This window comes from Trachurus trachurus (assembly GCF_905171665.1).
Source record: "Trachurus trachurus genome assembly, chromosome: 8".
Lineage (NCBI taxonomy): Eukaryota > Metazoa > Chordata > Actinopteri > Carangiformes > Carangidae > Trachurus > Trachurus trachurus.
Window position 1 is genome coordinate 23,107,633 of NC_139905.1, and position 21,985 is coordinate 23,129,617.

Consider the following 21,985-nt stretch of genomic DNA (forward strand, 5'->3'; position numbering starts at 1 on the left):
GCAACATGAAAACCACATCATAGCATTTAACATATTCACATGATCTGCGCCATCTTGCTGCAGTTTGATCCACGTTCCCATTGAAATTAAGATTTCAGTGATTCTCACCTCGCAGACGGTGCAGTGGAAGCGGGTCTCCACATGGTGTTTACACTCGTTGCAGGTGTAGACGAAGCGGTCCTGGCTCTGGTTGTGCAGCTCCACCAACATACACATGGAGCTCCACATGGACCTCCTGAGAGAGCTGAACTCCAGGTGCTTGTCCCTGGCCAGAGTCAGGAAGGCGTCGCGGCCGTCCATCAGGTCGCAGGCCATCAGGGGGTCCGAGTCAGTGATGGCGGGCAGGGAGTTGGCGGTGGGGCCGGCAATGAGGCGGATGACAAAGAAGACCTGGGAGCGAGATGGGAGAGAGTCAGCTGCAAAGTTTCCCTAAACGGTATATGAAGGATGTGTCAATCAGGCCCAGCTTTTACAGACACACGTATAACAGTTGTTTTTATGTTAATATGCACATTTACACATTTATTACCAACTTCACCTTTGTCCACAATATCCTGTCATTTTGTCAACAGAAGATGCAATAAAAGTTTTTCATTGTAGATTCCTTCATCCTCTGTTCTCTTACCCATCTGACCAACAGGTAGTATTTGCTTGGGAAATGTAAAGAGGTTTGCGCCATGTGAGAGTATTTACAGAAGTTTTATAATATTTGAATATTTCGATAAATGCTAAGCACCTTCATGTTGGTAGGTTAAGGTTTTCCTGTAGAGTTTTCTTGTTAAAACTTTTGACATGACATTTGTTTGTCCTTTGGTTTGACCCGAACATTTAGGAAAATGTATTTAATATACTGCCTTTATTTCTTTAAGAAAATGCTAACTAATAATTAACCCATTGAGTGCCATTGACGTATATATACGTCAATCAAAATCCAACGCTTGAGTGCCATTGACGTATATATACGTCAAATGCAGTTTTCTGCGGCTGGTAAATGGGGACGCTGTTGCGCACACTGTGAGTAATTTTGGGGCTTCTGGGATGTGTAGAACGAAGAAGACTGTAGATCAGAGCAAGAAGTGAAGAGGAAGGAGAAGACGAGTGTGATCGGTACAGAGATAAAAAAGTTGGGAAAAGTTTCTATTTCTAGAGGAAAACGACGGGCAGAGCCTGGAACAAGTGTAACGTGGAGCTGGAGGAAAGCTTAGCCACGGATGCTATTAGCATAGCTCCAGCATGAAGTGATCGGAGGAGGCAGGAAAGGTAAACTGATCTAGATGATCAGCACCGAAATGCCGAAGCGAAAGCGGATCGCGGAGTCAGTTTCACCAGTTGCTGTAAACCGACGTCGTGACGACGAACCGAGAGATCAGCGCGGTGCGTCGCTGCCGCGGCCGCGTCCAGCAGAGAGGCTGAAGACGCCATGACGGCTCCCTCACTACTTCAGAGACGAGGGGAAGCAGCAGGAGGAGAAGTAGGAGAGGCGAGGGGCAGAGAGGAGGAGAGGGGAGGGGGGAGGAGGGGGTTAGGAGAGGGTGAGGGGGCAGCAACTGCAGGAGAAGGAGGAGAGCAGGCATCACTCTGCAGAGTAGGACTCCTACTTGTTGTATTTTAGTTTTTTTTTTTTTTTGTACAATGAAAAAACATGTGAAATGAAATTTTCAGATGTCTTACATGTTTCTGAAGCCAAAATTAAAACGGATAAATCACTGTTTGTCTTGAGAGACTCTCTTTCACAAAAATGCATTTTTCTCAGCTTTCTAGAAAAAAAGTGGTCTTTTTGGTGCAACCAGGCTCTATTCAACTTAAGATAAATTAAGAATGGAACAAGGTACAAACAAATGGTTTTTCCCTAGTTAAATAGAGAGTCTCCTCTTTCCTTTGAGCTATTTTGTGTTTTCAGAGTCATAATACAAAATATTCTCTTGGTCTTAAAATATTACTCAAAATGCCCCGAAACGCTGGCACATGGCACTGACCATTTTATAAAAGGGCTGGCACTCAATGAGTTAATAAATAATTTAAATGCTACATTGCTTACACGCTTTACCAAATGACCTGTTAGAAATCTTTTTCACTTTGGCTATTATACAGTATACAGTAAGTGATGACCTCAGTCACTGTGCAGGTATGTGGGTGTATAATCCAACTGAATAATTAGCAGCTATTGCTAAAATCACACGTACCTCCTTATGTTTCTCCATGGTGGCGTAGAGCTTCTGGGACAGGTCATTGGAAACATTGGGCATCCCTGGTTTTTTCTTATTGGCTCGGCTCAAGCTGCTCTTGTTCTTGCTTGTCTTTTTATTGTTCTTCTTTTTGGCATTCTTGCTGTCTCCTTTTGTGGCCTGTGAACGTTTCAAATGTCAATTTCGGCACATGGACCAGCTCCTTAGCAAACGTCAGTATTTTCTGCGACCTGAACACATGCAGACTTTGACTCTACTCACGTCGGTGCTCTCGTTGGAGGTGCTGTTCTCCTCCCTCTTCCTCTCCTCCTCCTCCTGCTCCAGCTCCTTGATGCTCTCCTCCAGCACGTTTGGCCAGAAGTCGCCCTCAAAGTACGGCAGCTCCTTGGCACTGGTCAGCCGGTCCTCCGTTGCCTGCTTGAAGACATCCTGTGGGACAAAAAGATGACGACTTAATTCCTGTCATGTTGTTAATGTCATAATGAACTTACGTGTATGTTATGGAATAACATTTGAACATAACACAATCTAACAACATGGTCCATTTAGTGGCTGTTCTCTGACTTTCAACCGCATCACATGATATTCTCCAGCAGATGGAGTCCAGTTGTGAGTTAATCTGAATGTTTACAAGTGATATAATTGAAAGCCTATAACAGCCAGGAAACGCTCTCTGTGGCAGGATTGTTTTCTCAATGGTTGTGGACGTTTAACACAAGCATTAGGACTTGACTGTGAGTTGGCTTTCTGCAGTGATGGTTGCTTTAAATCACACCGACGGTACGACGATTGGATAGAAAGCGTGTCTCACCTTGTAGTCGTGGACGATGCGTTCAGAGACGGCCTTGTCCAGCATCTTCTTGTACCACTCCTGCAGGCGTTTTGGCTTTGGGATCTTCTGGTCCATTGGGTGACAATGGAAGATGTAGTCATCCCCCTCACTGGGCGGACAGGCCCAGATATGACCTGTTGTATACCTGAGAGGAGGAGACGTGTGGTTAAATTCACTGAGACTAATGTATAGAGAATAATTACTTTTACTCCATCTGTTTGCTCATTTTCATGCCACTGAAACACATAATGAATACACTGTGTAGTCTGCTTGAAGTTTAAGAATTGCTGAATGTTTGTTGCCGTCTGTTTAGTGTGTGTTGCTTAGTTTTGAATATATCAGCGTGTCTTAGCATTTCTTAGTTTTTAGCTTTTTTTTCCAGTCAGGTTTATGTTGTCTTGTCCTTTTTTGTTTTTTTTTAAAACTTGCACAGTCATTGGAGATTATGCACACATAATTTCACTGCAATGATCCTGTATTACTGCATTTGACAAATAAACTCTCTTGATTCTTGATGTTTATGTTAATGTGTTTGCATTTGGAAATGATTTTCAGCTGCTCAGTTCCATCAGGTATCATGTTTGGGAGGATATAAACTTGTCTCTTACCCCTGCCTCTTGACGTACTCCAGGTAGCCCAACAGGATCTCGTGGTAGACGGCCGTCCTGAGGTGTCGAGGTTTGAAGAAGTGCACGCTGTCCAGGTAAGAGATGTACACTCGTCTCTGATTGGGCGGCGGGCAGTCCGAGCCGTACTCTTGAACGTGCATGCCGAAAAAGCACACGTCGGCTCCGTCGATGTCCTCGAACGCAAACAAGGCTTTCATCCTGTACGGGAAGGACTCGGACATCTCTCCGCTGTCCACGAACCTGGAGAGAAACAAAGCCAGGTGAGGAAAACAGCTGAATCGTCTCTATGCAACGATGGGTCTCCCTCCGACCTGCCTGACAAAGCCTCAGCGGAGCAACATGTTTTTATTTCTCCAACCCTCAAACCTTACAGTACAGCTGTAGCTGTGGTCTGAAATCTATTACTGGACTGGTGGACTGAGTCACTGTGCTGCATCTGCAGGGTTTTCTCTCCCATAATGAGACTTAGGTGCACCACCTTAGTGTTTTAGCCCAGCGCTCAGGCTGAATGAACAGGAATATGAAAAAAATATTGTATCCTCATATTCCTGAAGTCTATACCGTGCACTTGACTGATTTCACACATCTTCTTTCATATGCTTCATGTGGCAACTTGTCCAATCGGACTCCACATCTGGACAGCTGTATGCTGCCAGCGTTTGGACTTTTGCTGAGTAAGGAATGACCGAGCCTGAGGTGAGATCAGCTGTTGCAGCCCACGCCATGTTCATCAACATGGTTAGGGCTACGTTCACACGGAAACGATCTGAACAGAAAACGCAAAAGTGGCGTTGTGTTCTCACTTTTTATTTCGCGTTTAGACGAGTGTTTTTGGGGAGGAAATCCGTGTGCATACGGTGACGCAAAAGTCTGTGGAATTCAATGTTGTATGCACACCAGGCGCCTACAGTAGGTGGCAGTGTGCCACACAACACACAACACCACCAAGTCCGCATGCCTGTGTACAACCCAGAATTTTTCCCTCTTCTTCATCTTCTTGATTTCCGGCAGGCTGTACGCCGGCCATCGTAATGCTGCCCTCCGTGCCCTCCACAGGTCATTGCAATCGGAGCAGACTTTTGCGTTTTCACCCTTTACATGGGGACACAACGGCGGAGCGTTTTAAAGATTTCCACTCTGGAGGGTGGTTTCACTTTTTTGCGTTTTCCAGCCCCCAAAACGCTGTCGCCGTCTAAACGAAAGGCACAGCCGATGTGTCGTGTCGTGTAAACAGGGCCTAGATCTCTACTGTCCGTACAACATTGCTCTATGCCGGTTCATAAAATGTGCAGCTGGTGTCGAAGTGAATCAATCTGAACGCTGGCACAATGTTTTCTCTGGCTAATTTTATTTTGTTTTATAAGATTAAGTCGATGCATTTTTAAAAGATTGTCTGGTATATTGGACTGTTGCTACACTATTACACATGTTTACACACAATTAAATTGAGTGAGAATGTGATGTCAGATTTGTTCACAAGTATCTGCAGCAGCCAGTTAAACCTCCTACCTGGACTTCATGCCCGGCTTGACCTCCACCACCTTGTCTGAGACATGGACGACTCGGATGCTGACCTCGCCAGATTCAGGGTGGGGCTGCCGCTTGAGGTAGTCGTTCACTCGTCCCTCCAAGTAGCAGCCCAGCTTGGTCTGGGGAAGCCCTGCAAAAAGAAAAAAAAGGTAAAACTAGAAGTTAGTAAATTAAAATGTGAAAGTATCTGAACAATCATGTGATCCATCAGTGAAATCATTGTTTAGTCACAGACATGGTGAGAGATCTCGTTTTGAACGTGTTAGTGGCACAGAAAAGAAATAATGAAAAGCAGGAAATTCAATATTTGTTTTTTTTAAAAAGATGAAGATCTACTTATTAAACTAAATTAGTTCTGTTGGTTGTAGATGAGTGATAAACAGAGCTTTAGGAAGTTACGTTTGAATATAAACCAAACATCCTATGAACGTCTGATTTTAATTAACATACAGATTTTCATTCTAAAACAGGACGAGGCTTTGATGTGCTCTCTGTTTTTTTTCACTGTACAGACCTTTTGTATGGTAACACTTGTCTGTTATAAGACACCTATGTTGTTAACATTCAGTGACTGTGGTGATATACCAGCAAAACGTACATTGCGTCCTTTTTTGTTTCTTTTGGTGTGAACCTTTTCTTAAGTCATGTCAGTTTTTACTTCATACTTTTCATCGTTTTCTCTTTTGTTGCGCTACAACTTCCTCTTTCATACTTCTCGTTAGCACGTATATGCTGACTAAAGCTGAAACAAACGAGAAAAACAAAAAAGAAAACGGCCTACAGATCCTCTCTTTCACAGCAGGAGCCAAGTAGAAATGTTAATCATGGAGAGAAGAAAGGAGATGATGCAAAAAGATTTGAAGGCAGATATTTTAAAAGGATCAACGAGGATGATGAAAATGATTTAAATACAAACCACGATGGATAAATGCCAACAATTTTTAAATGTGACTAACTCATTTCTAACATGGTTTGAGTTTTTAAAAATATTGCTATCAAATAATAGAAAACCATCAACACCTCAGATGAAAAGTGATGGGAGCTCAACTAAAGACTGAATTAAATATTACAAAGAACAGACACACTTCACTTACTTTTGGCTGCGTATTTGTTCTCTTTCCGCGTCTTATTTGCCTTTTTGAGGCAGTTGTCACATACAAAGCTGTGGTTAGGGAGGAAATCAAGAGTAAACAGTTAAACTTGCAGGTTACCATCTGCTCTGTCACAATAAGCATGGATGACAGTGATGAAGTGGCTTTAATCAAGAGATGATTTGGCCTTTGATGTCAGTCTCTCAGTCTTCAAACAACTGTAATGAGTCGGAAGTTGGTTCAGTCTTTTAATTACAAACAGACCACACATGAGGGGAGATCAAACTTTGAGAAGTGAGACAATCATTTCTCGCTCGAGCTGCGGGGCTTTGTTTGCAGATCTGTTGCAGCCACCCTGGCCTACATACTGTACCTCCAGTTTCGAAACCACTCCTCAAAATGTTGGGGGCAGTGTTTGTGTGATCTTTAATAATTTGCTTTAGGCAGCGTCTCTGCAGCTAATGCGTTTCAAGACTTAACAACTGTACTTTCCAGCACCTGTACCTGATGTTTTGGCTGATTCTGTAGCTTTTCAGGAGATCACAAAAGGCCAAATTCATTTTCCAGACCCAGTAACAGTATAATGTACAGAGTGTGTGTATAGCAGCTGGCTCACCCTAAAGGCCATATGGTGTCATGATGCAGGACACAGATCTGGTGCATTTTTCGGCCACAGTCGGTACATTCTACGAGCCTGAGCGGAGAAGACAAGAAGCAGACAACATTAAAGTTATTGGCTGCATTTCATGCATGATGAAAATACTGTGTTCTTCTTCAGGAGCTGCACGGTTGTTATCTAACAACTGCAAAAAATATGACATGGGGGGGGGGAATCATATAACAAGGCTATTATTCACAAACAAACACTTAACCGCCTTAATTTCTAAAAGCAGCTTGAATTAAACAAAAAAAAAGGAAAAAAAAGAGTCAAAAAGAGAGACATACAGCTCTGGATCAAGCGTGTCATTCTTCTTTCGCTGGAACTGTTCTTTGTTGATGGACCTGTAGGAAATATCAGAAAACAAACTACTGTAACCGACACAACAAGGAAATCCTCTGTAGACTACACACACTGTGCGTGTGTGTGCACACTGTTGCCACAATTCAGACAATGCTGACAGGAGAAATTAACAACGGTCATCAATTACACATTTTATTATTACGCTGATTACTTGTATGTCTATGAGAGAAGAGAGTAGGGGCTTAAATACAACATGACTGTTAGTTGTTGACCATATTAGGTCATAATGAGGCAATAATACAACTTTATAAATGAGGATAAAATCAACAAACAAACACAGAGGAATTCATGATACGGGGCTCCATTTCTGTTTATTCATCACAATTGGTGCCATAGTCACTGATAAAAGAATATAACCATATCATGTTATCAGCAGAAGCTGAGGAAGTCAAGAAGAAAACAACCTGGGTGATGTCATAGGGGCTATCTTGACTTGTAACGTTTTACAGAAAGTGTGTGTTAAACACTACTGAAAAGAGGACAGAAGATCCAATAAGTATTTGGATAATGGGAAATATACTGTAGTATCAAGTGTTTTAAGCTTGACAACAAGCCAGGTATCTGGGATCTGCTGCTCAGATTCAATATTTTTGTGTGTCTTTGGTGAGTTGTTGTGTAATTACTTTAATTTATCTCACATTTCGACTAGCTACACAAAGTGAAGCGTGAAAAACCCAGAAAATACACAAATACAAAAAACACACAGCTTTACTAAGAGGTGAACAGGCTGACACAAGGTGACAGATGCTAAAAGGGAACAGTGGATGTTAAATGGTTGTGATGCTCTAAACTTCACTGATGCTGCAGGACCGGTCAGCGGGATAAACGCTACGAGACAAACTAAGTACCAGGTGGGAGAGTTGTTATCTGTTGTGTGTGAGAGTGAGGAGGGAGAGAGAGGGGAGTGGATATGGTACTCACGTCTGAGGCTGGGAGGGGTCATCCCCCAGGGAAACACTCTCGCCCTGGATTTCGTTGAAACACTTCTCACAGAAGTGGTACCTGTCAGCAAGAAGCCCATATTTTGGTGAACTACACCGTTCGCCATCAGCACAGCCAATCACAGAGAGGGCACGAAGAAGCAGCCGCCAATCAGGGCAGGGCAGGACAGGCCAGGGGGCGGACACACAGGAGGAGGCAGAGGGCAAGGTAGGTCGTCGCCAGCAGCCAATCGTGATGCAGGGTTTTTGTGTGGGCAGGGTGTTTTGATTTTGCGCGTAAATTTCGGAGTGGATGATTGGTCACACCAAAGCAGGCCAATGCAGACATCACAAGCGTTAAAAAAAGGAGGGGAGAGAAGGGGAGAAGGGAAGGGAGGGGGAGGGAGATGGGGGAGGGGGGGGGTCAAAATGAATATTAAAAAAAGCGTGAAATAAATCGTTACAGGTCAAGACGAGGACAATGGAGGGACAGAGAGGGAGAGGGGGGGGGACGGACGGACAGGATGTGAACAACAACCAACAGAGGACAGAGAGCCAAGGCAAAGCAAAGATTAGCGTCAGACGTTCAGTGGTAAACAACAACAACATTACAGCAACATGAGAGACCACTAGGAGCTGTGGAGGAGGAAGGGAGCGAGGATACGAGTCTCCAAACATGAAAGGGTGAATGAGGAGAAAAATAAATAAATGGTAAAGCAACAGGGACCCATCATCCTTTTAGTTCATTTATAAAGTGGGAACCTTTCCTCTGGTGGTGAATGGATATAACACCCCCACCCCACCCAACCTCCTCTACTTAATATAAAAAAAAAAATGCAAGCAGCCACATGTTGTGCATGTAAATTTACTCAGTGGGAAACAAATGGTGCAGCAAATTAAGAATAACTGCTGAAGAAGATAGGAGCCCACTTTATGAATGACAACATAATGGAAATTAAAAAAAGGTGAACTGTGGAGATGGAGATGGTGCCAGGGTAACCATTTGAAGCCAAATTAAAACTCATCTGTGATTGCACTGATTGATTGATGCTATGCTGTAAGGAAATATAACCCATGTGCAAAAATACAACAACACACACACACACACACACACAAGCTGTTCTGCCAAACGTCTACTCTCTCATTGCTGTTGCTCTGTGATGTGTGGCGTGCTTTGTGCTCCAATGTGTCGACAGCCCTTACCTGTTCTGGTAGCTGAAGTAGGCGGCGTCGCGTTGGATGGTGCATAACTGTTTCCCGTAGCAGCACAGAGTTTGAGGGGAAAACTCATACTGAAACAAGAGGAGAAGAAAAAAACAAACAGAAACGTTGATTGAAAACCATCTCACATACGTACATCCTGCTCTCACAGGCAAACACGGCTCGCTGGACGTTTGGGGAAACACACTTATTCACTTTCTGGCAGCGACTTGGATAAAAAGATCGGTATCAATCTTATATATTTGTCAGCTAAATATGAGGCGGCAGCTGGTTAGCCTGGCTTCATCTTTACCATACAGACATGAGATTACTATGAATCCTCCACTATTGAGTCTGTATTTATTCAGTTTCATTTATTCATGTCCAACACCACCATCCTTACTCCCGTACACTCCCATGCACCCGCTCATCTGTGCAATAGTTTCTTTTCTGCCTTTCAACAATCATTACTGTGTAAATATAAATTTTATTCTATTTTTGTAAATAACTGTATATACTTTTGAAATAATGTGACACAAAACTGTACAGAATGTCTTTATCTCTCTCTTTTGTTTTTATGTTTGTTTTATATCAAATCATATTTCTAGTATATTTGCACACTTTTTTTCCCCTTATATGCTACAATGCTACTTTTCCATGAACAGTCTTGTCTTATGTTTCAGCTCCAGCTCTCGGTGCAAAAACAAGTGTATTTGCCCCGATGTCAAATTATTCTGGGACCATAAATAAGCTCAAAGAGAATAGAAAAGCAAAATGTCTCTACTAAAAAAGACAATATGTATGTAGTATATTCAGCAATCAATATTAAAAAACCAACACCAGTCCCGTCTCACCTTCCTCCCACAGCAGTATCCCAGGCCCTGCATGACGGGGTCGATCTCCGTCTCAAACACCTCGGCCAGCTTGGAGCAGTATTTGTAGACGCGGGACGTCTTGCGGTTGTACAGCCAAGCGTTGTTGAACATCAGCCAGATGTCCTCCACGTACTGCCAGGGCTCCTGGTACTGCCCCGTGTCCAGCTTCCGCTTGATGGTCGACAGGTCCATGGGGTTCTTCACAATGTCAAAGTAGTCCTGGTTTTCGGAGGGCACCGTCCGGAGTCGAGCGGCGGGTCAGGGGGGGAAATTTGAGAAGGGTCAGAGGAGGGAGAGAGGGGAGAGAAGAGCGAGATGGTGGAACGGTTTGGCCGCCCGAGGTGGGGAGGAGGAAGGAGGATGAGAGAGATGGAAGAGGAAGAGTATCGTTGTCGCCGTCGTGGTCGTGGTCGTCGGGTGTGATGAGGGCGTCGCGGTTGACCGGGCGGGACCAGAGTAGGGAGAGAAGAGGGTGCAGGGGGACAAGGTTGTTGAGCGCTGCAGAGAAGAAGGTTCGTGTGCAAACAGAGAGACATGACAACTTCTGCCCTCCAGCTCTCTGCTTTGCACCCTACATTTAAAGTCAAGTCCCTCTCTGTGCCGCCGCAGCACGGACCAGGCGACCGCCACGAGTCCGTCTGGTCCTCTGCTGCTCATGCGACCACAGGCTAAGACTTAAAAGCTACACACAGATGCATTGCATGTAATTGTATTGCAGCTAAAAGCCCAGCACTGTGATCCTGTAATCGTCAGTTACCAATTTCTCTTAAGAAATACATTCTCATTTTGGCCACACGGCGACTGTTTGACAGTCGGAGGAACTGCTCTCCGCTGAGGTTTGAATGTAAACAAAAGCTTTTCAGGCCTGGGGAGCGATCAGGGTGCAAAACCAAGAAGAACAGAGCAGTGGCAACAGCAACAGGCAGACAGAGATTCACTGTTTTTAGCAACATAGCGGTTGGCATTAACAACGGCAGCAGCACAAGTAGCGATATGATGACGGAGTTAAAGCCAACAGTGCTGAGGTGAAGCAAATGTAAGAGGGACAAGATGAGTCTCCAATTTGGTTTTTCTGTTCGTGTCCGCCGCGTCTCCGCTTCTTCCCAAACAAAAATACGGTTTGGAAGAAAAAAAAAAAAAAAAAGGAGCGGAGAAGAGGGCGAGGAAAAGAAAGGCTTTTTGGAGATTCACCCACATAAAAAAATTCAAAAAAAAAAAAAAAAAAAAAAAAGAGGAGGAGGTGTGAGTTTCAAAGAGCAGGGTCCATCTCAGTGTCACCATGGCAACAAGAGTTAGGAAACAGACCCTCATCTCTGAATGGAACCACTCACATGCACAAACAAGTGATGCGTATTACGACCTACAGGGCCAGATTTAGATCACAATAAAACGCTGCTCAGAAATCCACCAGTTTGTGATGAACTTAGATTTTCTTTTTTTGCCGCTGAATGTTTATATGAACGCCGTTACACAACGACAGCATGGCGTGAAGCTGCATCACTTGACTGTGGAGGTTCCTGCAGGAGACGTGAGCCAATAGCCTGACGCTAGCTCAAAAAAAAAAAAAGCTGAGGCGGTAGGGAGCCACTTTAGGGAGATGCTCATTTTGTGTCATCAAACTCTTTCCCCCCTAATTTGGATGCAGTGAGGGTGAAGGTATTTGTCCCTCCTCTACACGCTGCCCACCTGAACACTGACACACTACTACTGGTGAGGAACTGAACTAGAAAGCTAGTAATGGAATAAAAGGGTGAAAAACTACAAAATAAAAATATGATTCATGGTGATTCAAATTAAAACTGGAAACGTCATGACAAAAAGGCAAAAGTCAAACAAATTAAAGTGATAAATAAAAGCAATCGGCTCACAAACTCTTTTTTACAGGCCACATTTGTCCCATTCAAATACTTTGTTGTGACATTTCATTTGTTGTTTGCTTTTAGTTTTAGGAGTATTATGAAAGACAAGCAGCCATCGATTAATCATGCAGAATACTCGGATGGATACTTGGGTCAAGTAATACTGTGTCTCACAGGATGATGTGGCTACAAAACAACACAAGTTAAATCATCGTGCACAACAAAAACTGGAATCTCAATGTGAGAATTAATGATTCAGCCAAACTGTTGTTGTTCTGTCAGATTTCTATACCTCGTTTACTTTTTGTCCTTCTCTACAGTTTTACTTAAGAAAAGGCAAATGTTCATGAGACTTATTGCTTTGATTTACAAGTGACAAGAAGTTTCAGAAAAGAACACACACTCGCACACAAACACACTCACACACACAAACATACTCACACACACCGACACACTCTTATATTTCATTTTCTTAACTTCTGACATGCAATGGGAGAAAAATCAACTAAAACAAAAGGTTAAAGTAACTTGAAGCATAAACATGAAATAAACTCAAAGTATGATAACTATGCCGAAGCAGAGCAAAATATTAAAAGATGAAAAAGTAAAATAAACAATGGAAAAAAAACTACGTTTTCAGAGGAGTTGAAGCAAAATGGCAGCCAGTGCAGTCCCTTACCAGGTTAGTTTTGTTACTAGTTCGAATACGTACGGGTATTCCCAGTAACTGGGGGTCCACCGGCTGACGGAAGGGCAGGGACTCAGGGTCCTGCCGGTACAGAGCTTCCAGGGTGGGCATCAGAGCCTGACGCAGCTCCTCCGGCTTGAAGACTGGAAAGAAGCGGAGCAGTGAACACAAATGAGAGAGGGAAGCAGCTGAGACACAGCAGGTGGAGGAGGAAGAGAGACGGGGGGCGAAAACAACAGAACGGCCTCGTCTCTCTGCTGGACTCCAGGATGAATGAAACTTCACTGAACCGGCCACATCGTGAAGCAAACACACTGCACACGCCGACCAGCTCCATGTCAGAGAGTGATTTAAGTGTTGTTTCACCGTCCATCACCACTGTGCTGGAAATGCTCACAATTTTTCAACAGACTCTTGATTTTGCTGGACGGCATTCGAGTTAGTCCGCTCTGGACACAGACACAGATCTGAAGCCTTCACACTCTCCCACTGCAGCTGTTTTTTCAGTAGATACACTGACGGACAGACTGACATTGAAGTCCATGGAGCACAGTTAATCCTTAGGGGTCTGAACCTATTTTGTTTTTGAATACTTGGGATTTTGCCTTTATACCACATGAAAAAAAAACGTTTAACATGCCCATGCTTGGTATCTTATTTTTCAGCACAACTTCATCTATACGACGATCCACGTCAGACGTCTCTGGTATATTCCACTTTTCCCGACTATGCCAACCCCCCAGATAAATGTTTTTTGTACTATCAAGTTAAAACTATCATATCTCTGGTTTTACGTGGTCCATCAAAGTCAAATAAGAACTGGGGGAGAGTTTCAAACTGCACTTTAAACTGAAGTTGACAGCAGCGCTCTAGGTGCTCTTGTCTTTTACGGCGCTTTGAAGACATCATGTGAAGACGTCATGTGACCGGCGTGATCATGGAGCCCAGAGGGTTCATAAGCTATAATAGTTTTCTCCCTTTGGACTCTTTGGGTCTCCCTCTTACACAAACCGTCAACACACCTTTCTCTGGGTTCATTCCTGATGTGGCCATGTCTTCACCAAACTAATTAACATTGATGACCATTTAACATCTACTTCTAACATCTCTAAACCTACATTTACCGCTGCTACGTACACCTGTGTGGGGATCACGGCCGCTGCTCACAGTGATCATTCAAAACTTACTTTTCTTCTTGCTCTGGGCGCTGGCTGGGGAGCTGCCGGCGCCTGTCGACCCTGACCCCTCCTCTTCCTCTTTGGGCTCTTTCTTCACCTCCGGCTTCTTGTCTTCACCCGTTGCTGCTGCCGTCGACGACGCCGAAGACGACGCCGAAGACGAAGACGTGTCCATGGGCTCGCCTTTACACCCGTCTCCAAATGTCTTCTCTTTCTTTATCTGAGAGGAAAATGGAAATGTCAGGATGATGTTTTCCTTCTCAATGTGATTATTTGGTATTTTCATACCATCAAGTGTCACTAAGTCAAAGTTGGATGATCTTACCTCTGGTTTCTCCTCCGTCTTCACGTCAGACTGACCCTTGCCCATTTTCCCCTTGCCCTCTCCTTGGGTGTCCGCCCCCTCGTCGTCCTCCTCCTGCTTCTTCACCTCCATTTTAACGTCTTCCTGGCTGGGAGCAGGACCATCTGCTGAAGCAAGCTGGGAGCTGGGATCTGAGCTGCTGTTGACTGAGGCCGGAGAGGATACCTGACCATCTGCTGTCAGGGAAGGCTTCGCCGACAGCTGAGACAAAAGGAAAAAGTGAAGTGAAGCCAGTGAAGTTTAGAAATGGCAAATTACAAACTATGAACGGGACACATTTGCCTCTGTTTGGTTCCCACACTCGTTCACCACCACCACTTTGATAATTTCATTCATCCTCACATTCAAGTACACTTTCTTTTAGTTTTTTCACTTTATGCACTTTTCCTACTCCCTGTGAGGATTCAAAAAGAAGCCAGAGCAATATTCAGGTATAAGCGAAGGCCAAGCACTTTCTGAACAGAGCTACAGGAAAGCAACAAATCTGTTGTGGAAAAGGGGGCAGAGTGATGAAAGCAGCGTGATCTACTCACTGGGGTCTGGGGCAGCTGCAGTGGTACATGAGCGTTCTGGTTGGGCACCGAGGAGGGCTGACCTGCCGGGGGTCCTGAGGAAGCCCCGCCCCCGGGCGTCTGTGGAAGCTGATTGGCTTTCTCAGAGTTCACCGACTGAACCTTCTGCCCTGACGGCTGCTGCTGCTGTGAAGCTTGCTGTTGTTGTTGTTGTTGTTGTTGTTGTTGTTGCTGTTGCTGCTGTTGTTGTTGCTGTTGTTGTTGTTGTTGTTGTTGTTGTTGATGCTGCTGCTGCTGCTGTTGCTGTTGTTGTTGTTGTTGTTGTTGCTGTTGCTGTTGTTGATGCTGCTGCTGCTGCTGTTGTTGTTGTTGTTGTTGTTGTTGCTGCTGCTGTGAATGCTGCTGCTGCTGCTGTGGATGTTGTTGTTGTTGCTGCTGCTGCTGCGGATGTTGTTGCTGCTGCTGCTGCGGATGCTGTGGATGTTGCTGCTGCTGTGGATGCTGCTGCTGCTGTGGAGGGGGCAGCTGCGGCGTGCCAGGCGTGTGTGGCTGTGGGGTCTGGGAGCCCGGTAACGTGGGGGGCGTCTGATGGGGTTGAGGCGTTAGGCTGCGTGCTGGTGAGGGGGAGTTTGTTCGTATGGATGCGCAGTGAGGGTAGGAGTTGGACTGGGTGGAGGATGGAGGCAGGGTAGGTAGAGGCCCAGCCCCACTGGCACTACCAGCCCCCATGGGGGGCCCGGGGGCTCCAGAGCCTGGAGCAGAAGAGTTGGACTGAGCTGCAGGGCTGCTGGCTGGGAGGGGAGGCGGCGTGGACATCCGATTCTGCTACAGAGGACGGGACACGGGGGTTAGGCTATAGAAGCTGAGCAAAGATCCCTGCTGGTTGCAACTAACCAAACAATCTTAAGAGCAGGAGAGAGGCCATTCAGACCAACACAGGTCTGACTAATAACAAGGTTTTGTTAGGTATTCAACTGTGCAACTCAACTACTACTACAACAATTATTCAAATCTCTTAGTCTCTTAGAAACCTAAAAAATGAATTCATTAAATATACAAGCCATAAATAATCAGTCTAAAAACTCTTAAAACTTTTGGATAGAGCCAATGAAAACCTGTAATCCGTTTCACAGAGCAGTCATGAATAATGTCAAAAATCCTGATGATGGTTCAGTTAATTATACAATATTCATCACTGCTCATCAATTTCTGCAAAGCGGCTCTGAGAGCCGGTGTCTGTGTTCGTCCTCATTTACATTAATTTGGCAGGTTTTCCGACATCCAACTGAAAATATATTTATATTTCATTACATCCCCTGATCCTACAAAGATCCAAGTTCCACTTTACAGTCAAATTTATCAATTTGTAACGAGGCGTCAAACGTCATCAATCCTCACCGGTGGCACTGTGCTCTGTGGCCCTGGCTGGTTCATACCAACGGGACCAGAACCGAGTCCAGGACTGGACCCAGGAAACTGCCCTGGGGGGAGGTATTGATTCTGTAACTGTGTGGCATTGGGCTGGCCCATTCTTGCTGCTCCCATACCCATCTGTAAATGAGACAATATAGGGACAAATGAGGATAGAGGCGAACATCATTACAGCCAACAGCTGGTTCTTCTGTGTTTTCTGTTCCTTTGTCTTCTGTGTGTGTCAAGGCTTTGATTTGTCACAACACTTTTGGACAGGATCTTTATTTGACAGCGGTGATGGGGATACCAACCTGGTTCATTGGAGAATTGATGGGAAGTGGAGGTGTTGACCTCTGAGCCATCGACTGCATACCCATCTGACCAAACTGGTTCATTCCTAAAAGGGAAGAGGGAGAGAAACAAGAAATAAAAGATTGGTAATGATCTTTAGGAATTAAAAAGGCACAGTACGGTGGCATAACAGGCGGCGTTTATGTTCCAGTTAAGGCAGAGAGCACAGTCTGTCTGTCTGAATGTTGCTGTCCCAATCAGGTACAGGTGTAAAAACAAGGTCACTTTTCTTACCTGTAACTTAAACATCTCACTGTGAGAGCTTTAAGAGCTAAGTTTTAACACAGTAGTCTAGTTGACGTGGTGAACATAGATGCTCACAGGTGAACCCATGTATTTACACGTACCTGCTGGGTTCTGCATCCTGCTGACCATCTGATTGGGTCCAGTGGGTCGGGCCATGGACGGATCAACATGAGGACCATCTGACAAGTTGAGAAAAGTTCAATGAAATCACAGATCTTCAATTCATCAAACAAAACCACTGACGACTCAATGAAAAATGAAACAAACCTACTTTCTCATGCGATTATTACATTTTTTTTTTCTTTCTGAGAGTTATATTTGATCTAAGATTTGAAAAACACTGATCACCTTTGATGTTTGAAAACGTAAGCAGTCACACTCCTTTTTTATGATCTGAATGCCAGCAGTGTGTGTGTGTGTGTGCATTCGTGCGTGTCTATGTACATACTGAAGCGTGTGAGGGAGGTAAAGCCAGAATGTTTACTTACTTGGAGGTTGCCCCGGGGCCATGGGCGGCTGTCCCATGCTTGGAGGCACCTGTGGGAGCCCTGAGGAGTTTATTCCAGCCTGGCCGGGCATAATGCCCTGCTTCTGGAGCCGTGTCCTCCTCTTCTCCTCCAGCTCCTTTTGGATCTTGTAGATCTTCTCTGCCAGCAGGTGGTAGTACTCCGCCTGGACAGTGATGCAGCAGGAGGGAGAGAATGTGTATATTTTATTTCTTTTTTATTACTGGGAACTAACAGTTGTGCCACATTACATGATGATCTGTGTTTGTTGTCGGTTTCTTACCCTGCTGTTGGCCGACTCGTACATGTCCCCCTCTACTTTCCGAGCGTAAGCCACCAGGTTCTCCATCCGCCGGTCTTTGAGTGCAGCTGGGTCAGGAGTGGGGAAGATGGCTTGCACACTGCTTGCACACACACAAACAGGAGAGACACACAACTGCAATTAGCTTTAGGTCAGAAATAACCAATTGATACCTATTGTTATTCAATATTCAAATTAGTCCCACGGCCGTGGTGAGAGCTTTTGTGGCGACTTGCAGGAGATAGCAGACTCACAGTTTGTGGACGAGGTGGTTGCGGAGGTCCTGCGTGATGTCTTCATGCCAAGACTTCCTCATGCCTGCAGCAGAAGGAGGAGTTGCCGTGGGCATGGAGCCCAGGTTCCCCACACCATCGTTCATCAAACTGAGGGAAAGAAAGGACAAGAGGGGTGAGGAGGAGGAGTAACTCTTCAGAAAGTCAGTTACATGACAACAACCAAACTTAGTAAAAAAGTAAACAACTGTGACCGATGAAATGAAGTCATACCTCTGTGCGTTCATGCTGTTGTGCAACATGGCGTCTGGCAGTAGGGTGGACTGAGGGTTGGGGGGCTGCACTCCCACTCCACCATTCACTCCCATAGAGTTTCCTCCTGAAAAGACACAGATGGAGTTTGAAGGACGCGTGTTTTTATTGGGAAACACAACAACGTTTGTGGGATGAAGCCGCTGCATCGGCGCGAGGTCAAGAATGAACATCCATGCTCGGTGATAATCACAGGAGGTTGCTCTATAATTTGTGACATGGACGGTAGCATTACAAACTAACCCATGGTGTTTAGAGTCCTCATCCCGGGCTGCCCCTGCATCCCCTGGTTTGGCATGTTGGCCTGTGGTTGCTGCTGTGGCATCTGGTTGCCCTGGTAAGTGAGGCCCAGTGCCGCATAGGCCCTCTCTATGGAGCTGGGGTCGATCTGGTTGGGAGGATTTAGATTTGGGGTGCTGGTCTGTCCACCTGGCACCCCCGAACCTAAAGAGTTCACCAAACCAACCCCTGCACTGTTGACAAGAGCTGTCAAGATGAGGAGAGAGGGAGGAGAAGATTGACGTTACAAAAAGGCAGAAGCAGAGAAGCAGAGATAATCAAGAGTGAGCATTTATAGATCAAAGCAACTGTCCTGCATTTTAATTAGTAAAATTAGTTACAGGATTCTTTATCATTTCACGATAGATCATGTTTAATAACCACAAGCATATGTAGTACTCAGAAATAGACAGAGTCATAGACACTCACACTGCTGGTTCCTCTTGTCTCCGGCGTTTTTCAATGGCAGGCACACAGGACAGTCGTGTCGTGTGCAGTTCTTCCAATGAGAGATGATCTGTCTGGATGAGGCACAGTGTGCCACTGGGGGAGAAGAGACAAAAGGAGAGAAAAGTTTGAGAAAGGGGAAGATAAGTGAAACAGTGAGAAGAGGGAGAACAAGTGAAAATGTGACAGAGTGAAGGAGGGAGAAAAATAATGAGACAAGAAAAGGATGAGGGAAAGAACGAAAACTTCACGAGTGAAAGGAAGAGAAAGAAGCCAGAGACCGAGAAAGTTATTGTACAAGTCATTCAGTAGAATAACACCATGTCCAGATGGCGACTCGATGAGTGCAGGAGCAAGGAAAAATGATAGTACAACAGCCACCTAGAGAGGAATAACTCACTGTGGGACAATGAAAAGCTGGGAGGCAAACCAAGGGGGGTATAAACAACAAACAAGAACAGGCAAAAAAAAAGGGGAAATTGCTACAGATACATTATAACGTTACAGCTTTAAACACCGCCTAGTGTTCGTGTTATAAACCACACACCATAAAACCAACAATCAGCATAATTCAGCGGACTCACCCTGGCAGGACTTGCCAGCCTGGCAATGAGTCATGTGGTTGAGCACATTCTTCATGGTGCGGCAGTGCGGCAGGTTGCACTGCCGAACCTCGCCGTTGGCCTGCTCTCTCCGCTGGCACTTGTGTGCGTGGAGCAATAGGACCAGCTGCTGTTGAATCAGCTTCCGCTTCTCGGGGTCCGCAGTAGGGGGCGCTGTGCCGGGACCTGCCCCTACGGCATTGAGCCCAACCTGGGCCGCTCCCACTGCTGCTGCTCCGCCGACCGCTACGCCACCGACCGCTCCAGGCTGCTGCTGCTGAGAGGCCTTGAGGCGAAGAGGAGAGAGGCGGGAAAGACGGTGTTTGAGAACGACCAGGTACGACGACAGGACGACTTCCTACGACCATTTTAGGACCGGATTGGCCACCAACAAATCAATTCAATTTTCTGTTCAGAAAACTAATGGGGGCATTTGACCCCTTAAATTTAAGACAGTGCACGTACATTTTTTATGTACTAGCGCTGCGCATGTGCAAACAATAAATTTACCTTTTTTTTTTTTAACACTGGTAAAACATGAAGAACTCAAAGAACTCAAAGAATCTGGAATCGGCCAAGCCAATGTATGTGAGGATCATGAATGTAAAGAAAATGTTACATACATTTGCTTTGCAAGTCGATTTACGTTGTGCGCCCCTACATTTTCTGCTTGTGTTCCTAAAATTTTAAGTAAGGGGCCGCTGTGCTCCCAGTAAAAAATGTTAGTCTGGAGCCCTGAACACTGTTATGTGGATGTTTAGTCAGACTGACCATGTGTAAAAAGACAATTGTTGTGTTTATTAGAAATAGATGACGTCATTACTGTTGTAAGAACGCGTAAAAGGCTTTACTATTGACTTCCGTTTAAAATCCAAAACATATACATGATTCAACAATCAAACAAACACTCTCAAACGCTCAGTGAAGAAAGGAGCAAAATGTCTATTTGAGAACTGGGCTTCAAGCTATTTTGTAATTAAAAACAGGAAAACCATCTAAAAGGACGAGTGCGCTTCTACTCTTGTTGAAAAAAAAAAAACAAAAAAAAACAGTCTGCATTTAATTAAAGCCAAATCGCAATAAGCACAACAAACAACTCAAGCTTGTAATGAAACCGTCCTCTGTCGACTACTGGTAGCCTCTTTGAGTGGACGGTGATTGGAGACTGACAGACACTTCCATAAAGTCCACCTTTCATTAGAACCATTGCCGTTTGAGTTGATGCATGTGACGGAGCGAGATGGGGGGATGCACAGGGGAAACAACGGCTCAGGGAGAACATGCACTCACTGATTTAATCAAGAATTTAAATTAGTTAAAATTAAAAACCTAGAGGCAATTCTTTGTATCAAGGTCATGAATGTTTATCCATACATTCATGTACAGACTTTCACTGCAGGCTGACGGGACATTTATCTGCTGCATGTGGTTGGTCCTAAACCTTAACAGGGATTCATTTCTCTGAGGTTATTGTAACAGTGATTTAAGCTACTTCTTCATTGAAATGCCACACGATGCAACCATGTCAGTGATGTTCCCCCTGACCGCCCAGGCAGTTTGCTAAGGCTGCTTCCCCTTTGAGACCAGTACAAGCTCTTCTACTAAAATATCTGTAAATCTGTATCGTAGACTATTTAAGCTGCTGGTTGGTTTCTTGCTGTCATTTGCAGAATGGTCTATAAAAGTGAGCTTCTTACAAAATACACTGGCGCTGGTGCTGTAATATACACAATACAACGGACCCCAACACTTAGTCTCCCACAACTGCTGGGGCAGGAATTACACAACAGACCTCACACAAAACATTCACTCTCTTACTTTTCTCCTCCAAGTCACATGCAATTCTCAACTGCACAAACATAAATGTTGCTTCAACTTGATAAATGCTGCCTCGTCGTGAGCGAGTGCCCTCTCCCGAGATTTCATTATTTTCACTGACAATGCTGCCATGTTACTACACAACATTGTCTGTGTCACTTAAATGTTACCAAAACATAAAAAGAGCGTGTTCAGCTGTAAAAATCTGAAGTCCTGCTGTCGGGATTCAGCGGATGTAAAACATAACAAATTAATCAGAGTTAGTGGTGGGGGGGGGGGCTGATAAAAAAAATCCCCACGGTTCTCAAAGCGTCTTCACAGAGCTGCACAAGCGTTTAGACATTAGGAGGGAGTGATCCAACAGGAAGCTGGATTCACAAGTTCTTACTAAAGCAAAGTTGCCCATGATCTAGGTGGGAGTCAGTTAACAGTGCCTGACAGCCATACAGATGACACAGAGTGTAATTTTCTTTCTTTTCTGCACAGTGTTTACATTTTGTCGAGCTTTTGTTGGCGGAGAAACTGGTTCATCTACCTCTTCCATTCACTCACACTCGCACACAAAATTATAATAAGCTATCTGCTTAGGACT

The 21,985-nt window shown here is 44.8% G+C and overlaps 2 protein-coding genes across 6 annotated transcripts in view; one reads left to right on the top strand and one right to left on the bottom strand.

Moving 5' to 3' along the window:
- ep300b (EP300 lysine acetyltransferase b) overlaps positions 1 to 21,985 on the bottom strand; it is a 33,289-nt gene that overhangs the window by 5,304 nt on the left and 6,000 nt on the right. The window contains exons 4-29 of one of the 5 annotated variants that reach the window (XM_083977608.1): positions 19,558 to 19,861; positions 18,956 to 19,069; positions 18,491 to 18,733; positions 18,209 to 18,314; positions 17,957 to 18,085; positions 17,685 to 17,802; positions 17,384 to 17,567; positions 16,997 to 17,074; positions 16,610 to 16,695; positions 16,284 to 16,436; positions 14,907 to 15,707; positions 14,335 to 14,574; positions 14,019 to 14,229; positions 12,823 to 12,974; positions 10,264 to 10,503; positions 9,413 to 9,501; positions 8,211 to 8,321; positions 7,214 to 7,270; positions 6,885 to 6,962; positions 6,272 to 6,339; positions 5,157 to 5,307; positions 3,627 to 3,887; positions 2,998 to 3,163; positions 2,448 to 2,615; positions 2,184 to 2,345; positions 109 to 390 (exon numbers count right to left, since the gene is read on the bottom strand). In XM_083977608.1, coding sequence (XP_083833734.1) covers positions 109 to 390; positions 2,184 to 2,345; positions 2,448 to 2,615; positions 2,998 to 3,163; positions 3,627 to 3,887; positions 5,157 to 5,307; positions 6,272 to 6,339; positions 6,885 to 6,962; positions 7,214 to 7,270; positions 8,211 to 8,321; positions 9,413 to 9,501; positions 10,264 to 10,503; positions 12,823 to 12,974; positions 14,019 to 14,229; positions 14,335 to 14,574; positions 14,907 to 15,707; positions 16,284 to 16,436; positions 16,610 to 16,695; positions 16,997 to 17,074; positions 17,384 to 17,567; positions 17,685 to 17,802; positions 17,957 to 18,085; positions 18,209 to 18,314; positions 18,491 to 18,733; positions 18,956 to 19,069; positions 19,558 to 19,861 — 4,752 coding nt within the window. Of the gene's footprint in view, positions 1 to 108; positions 391 to 2,183; positions 2,346 to 2,447; positions 2,616 to 2,997; positions 3,164 to 3,626; positions 3,888 to 5,156; positions 5,308 to 6,271; positions 6,340 to 6,884; positions 6,963 to 7,213; positions 7,271 to 8,210; positions 8,322 to 9,412; positions 9,502 to 10,263; positions 10,504 to 12,822; positions 12,975 to 14,018; positions 14,230 to 14,334; positions 14,575 to 14,906; positions 15,711 to 16,283; positions 16,437 to 16,609; positions 16,696 to 16,996; positions 17,075 to 17,383; positions 17,568 to 17,684; positions 17,803 to 17,956; positions 18,086 to 18,208; positions 18,315 to 18,490; positions 18,734 to 18,955; positions 19,070 to 19,557; positions 19,862 to 21,985 lie in introns of all 5 variants that reach the window. The other 4 variants (XM_083977611.1, XM_083977610.1, XM_083977609.1 and 1 more) reach the window with 4 other exon arrangements.
- Positions 8,462 to 21,985, top strand: part of tefb (TEF transcription factor, PAR bZIP family member b) — a 164,724-nt gene continuing 151,200 nt past the window's right edge. Inside the window, exon 1 of the mRNA XM_083977637.1 lies at positions 8,462 to 8,472. The gene's annotated coding sequence lies outside the window, so the exon portion shown is untranslated. The remainder of the gene's footprint in view (positions 8,473 to 21,985) is intronic.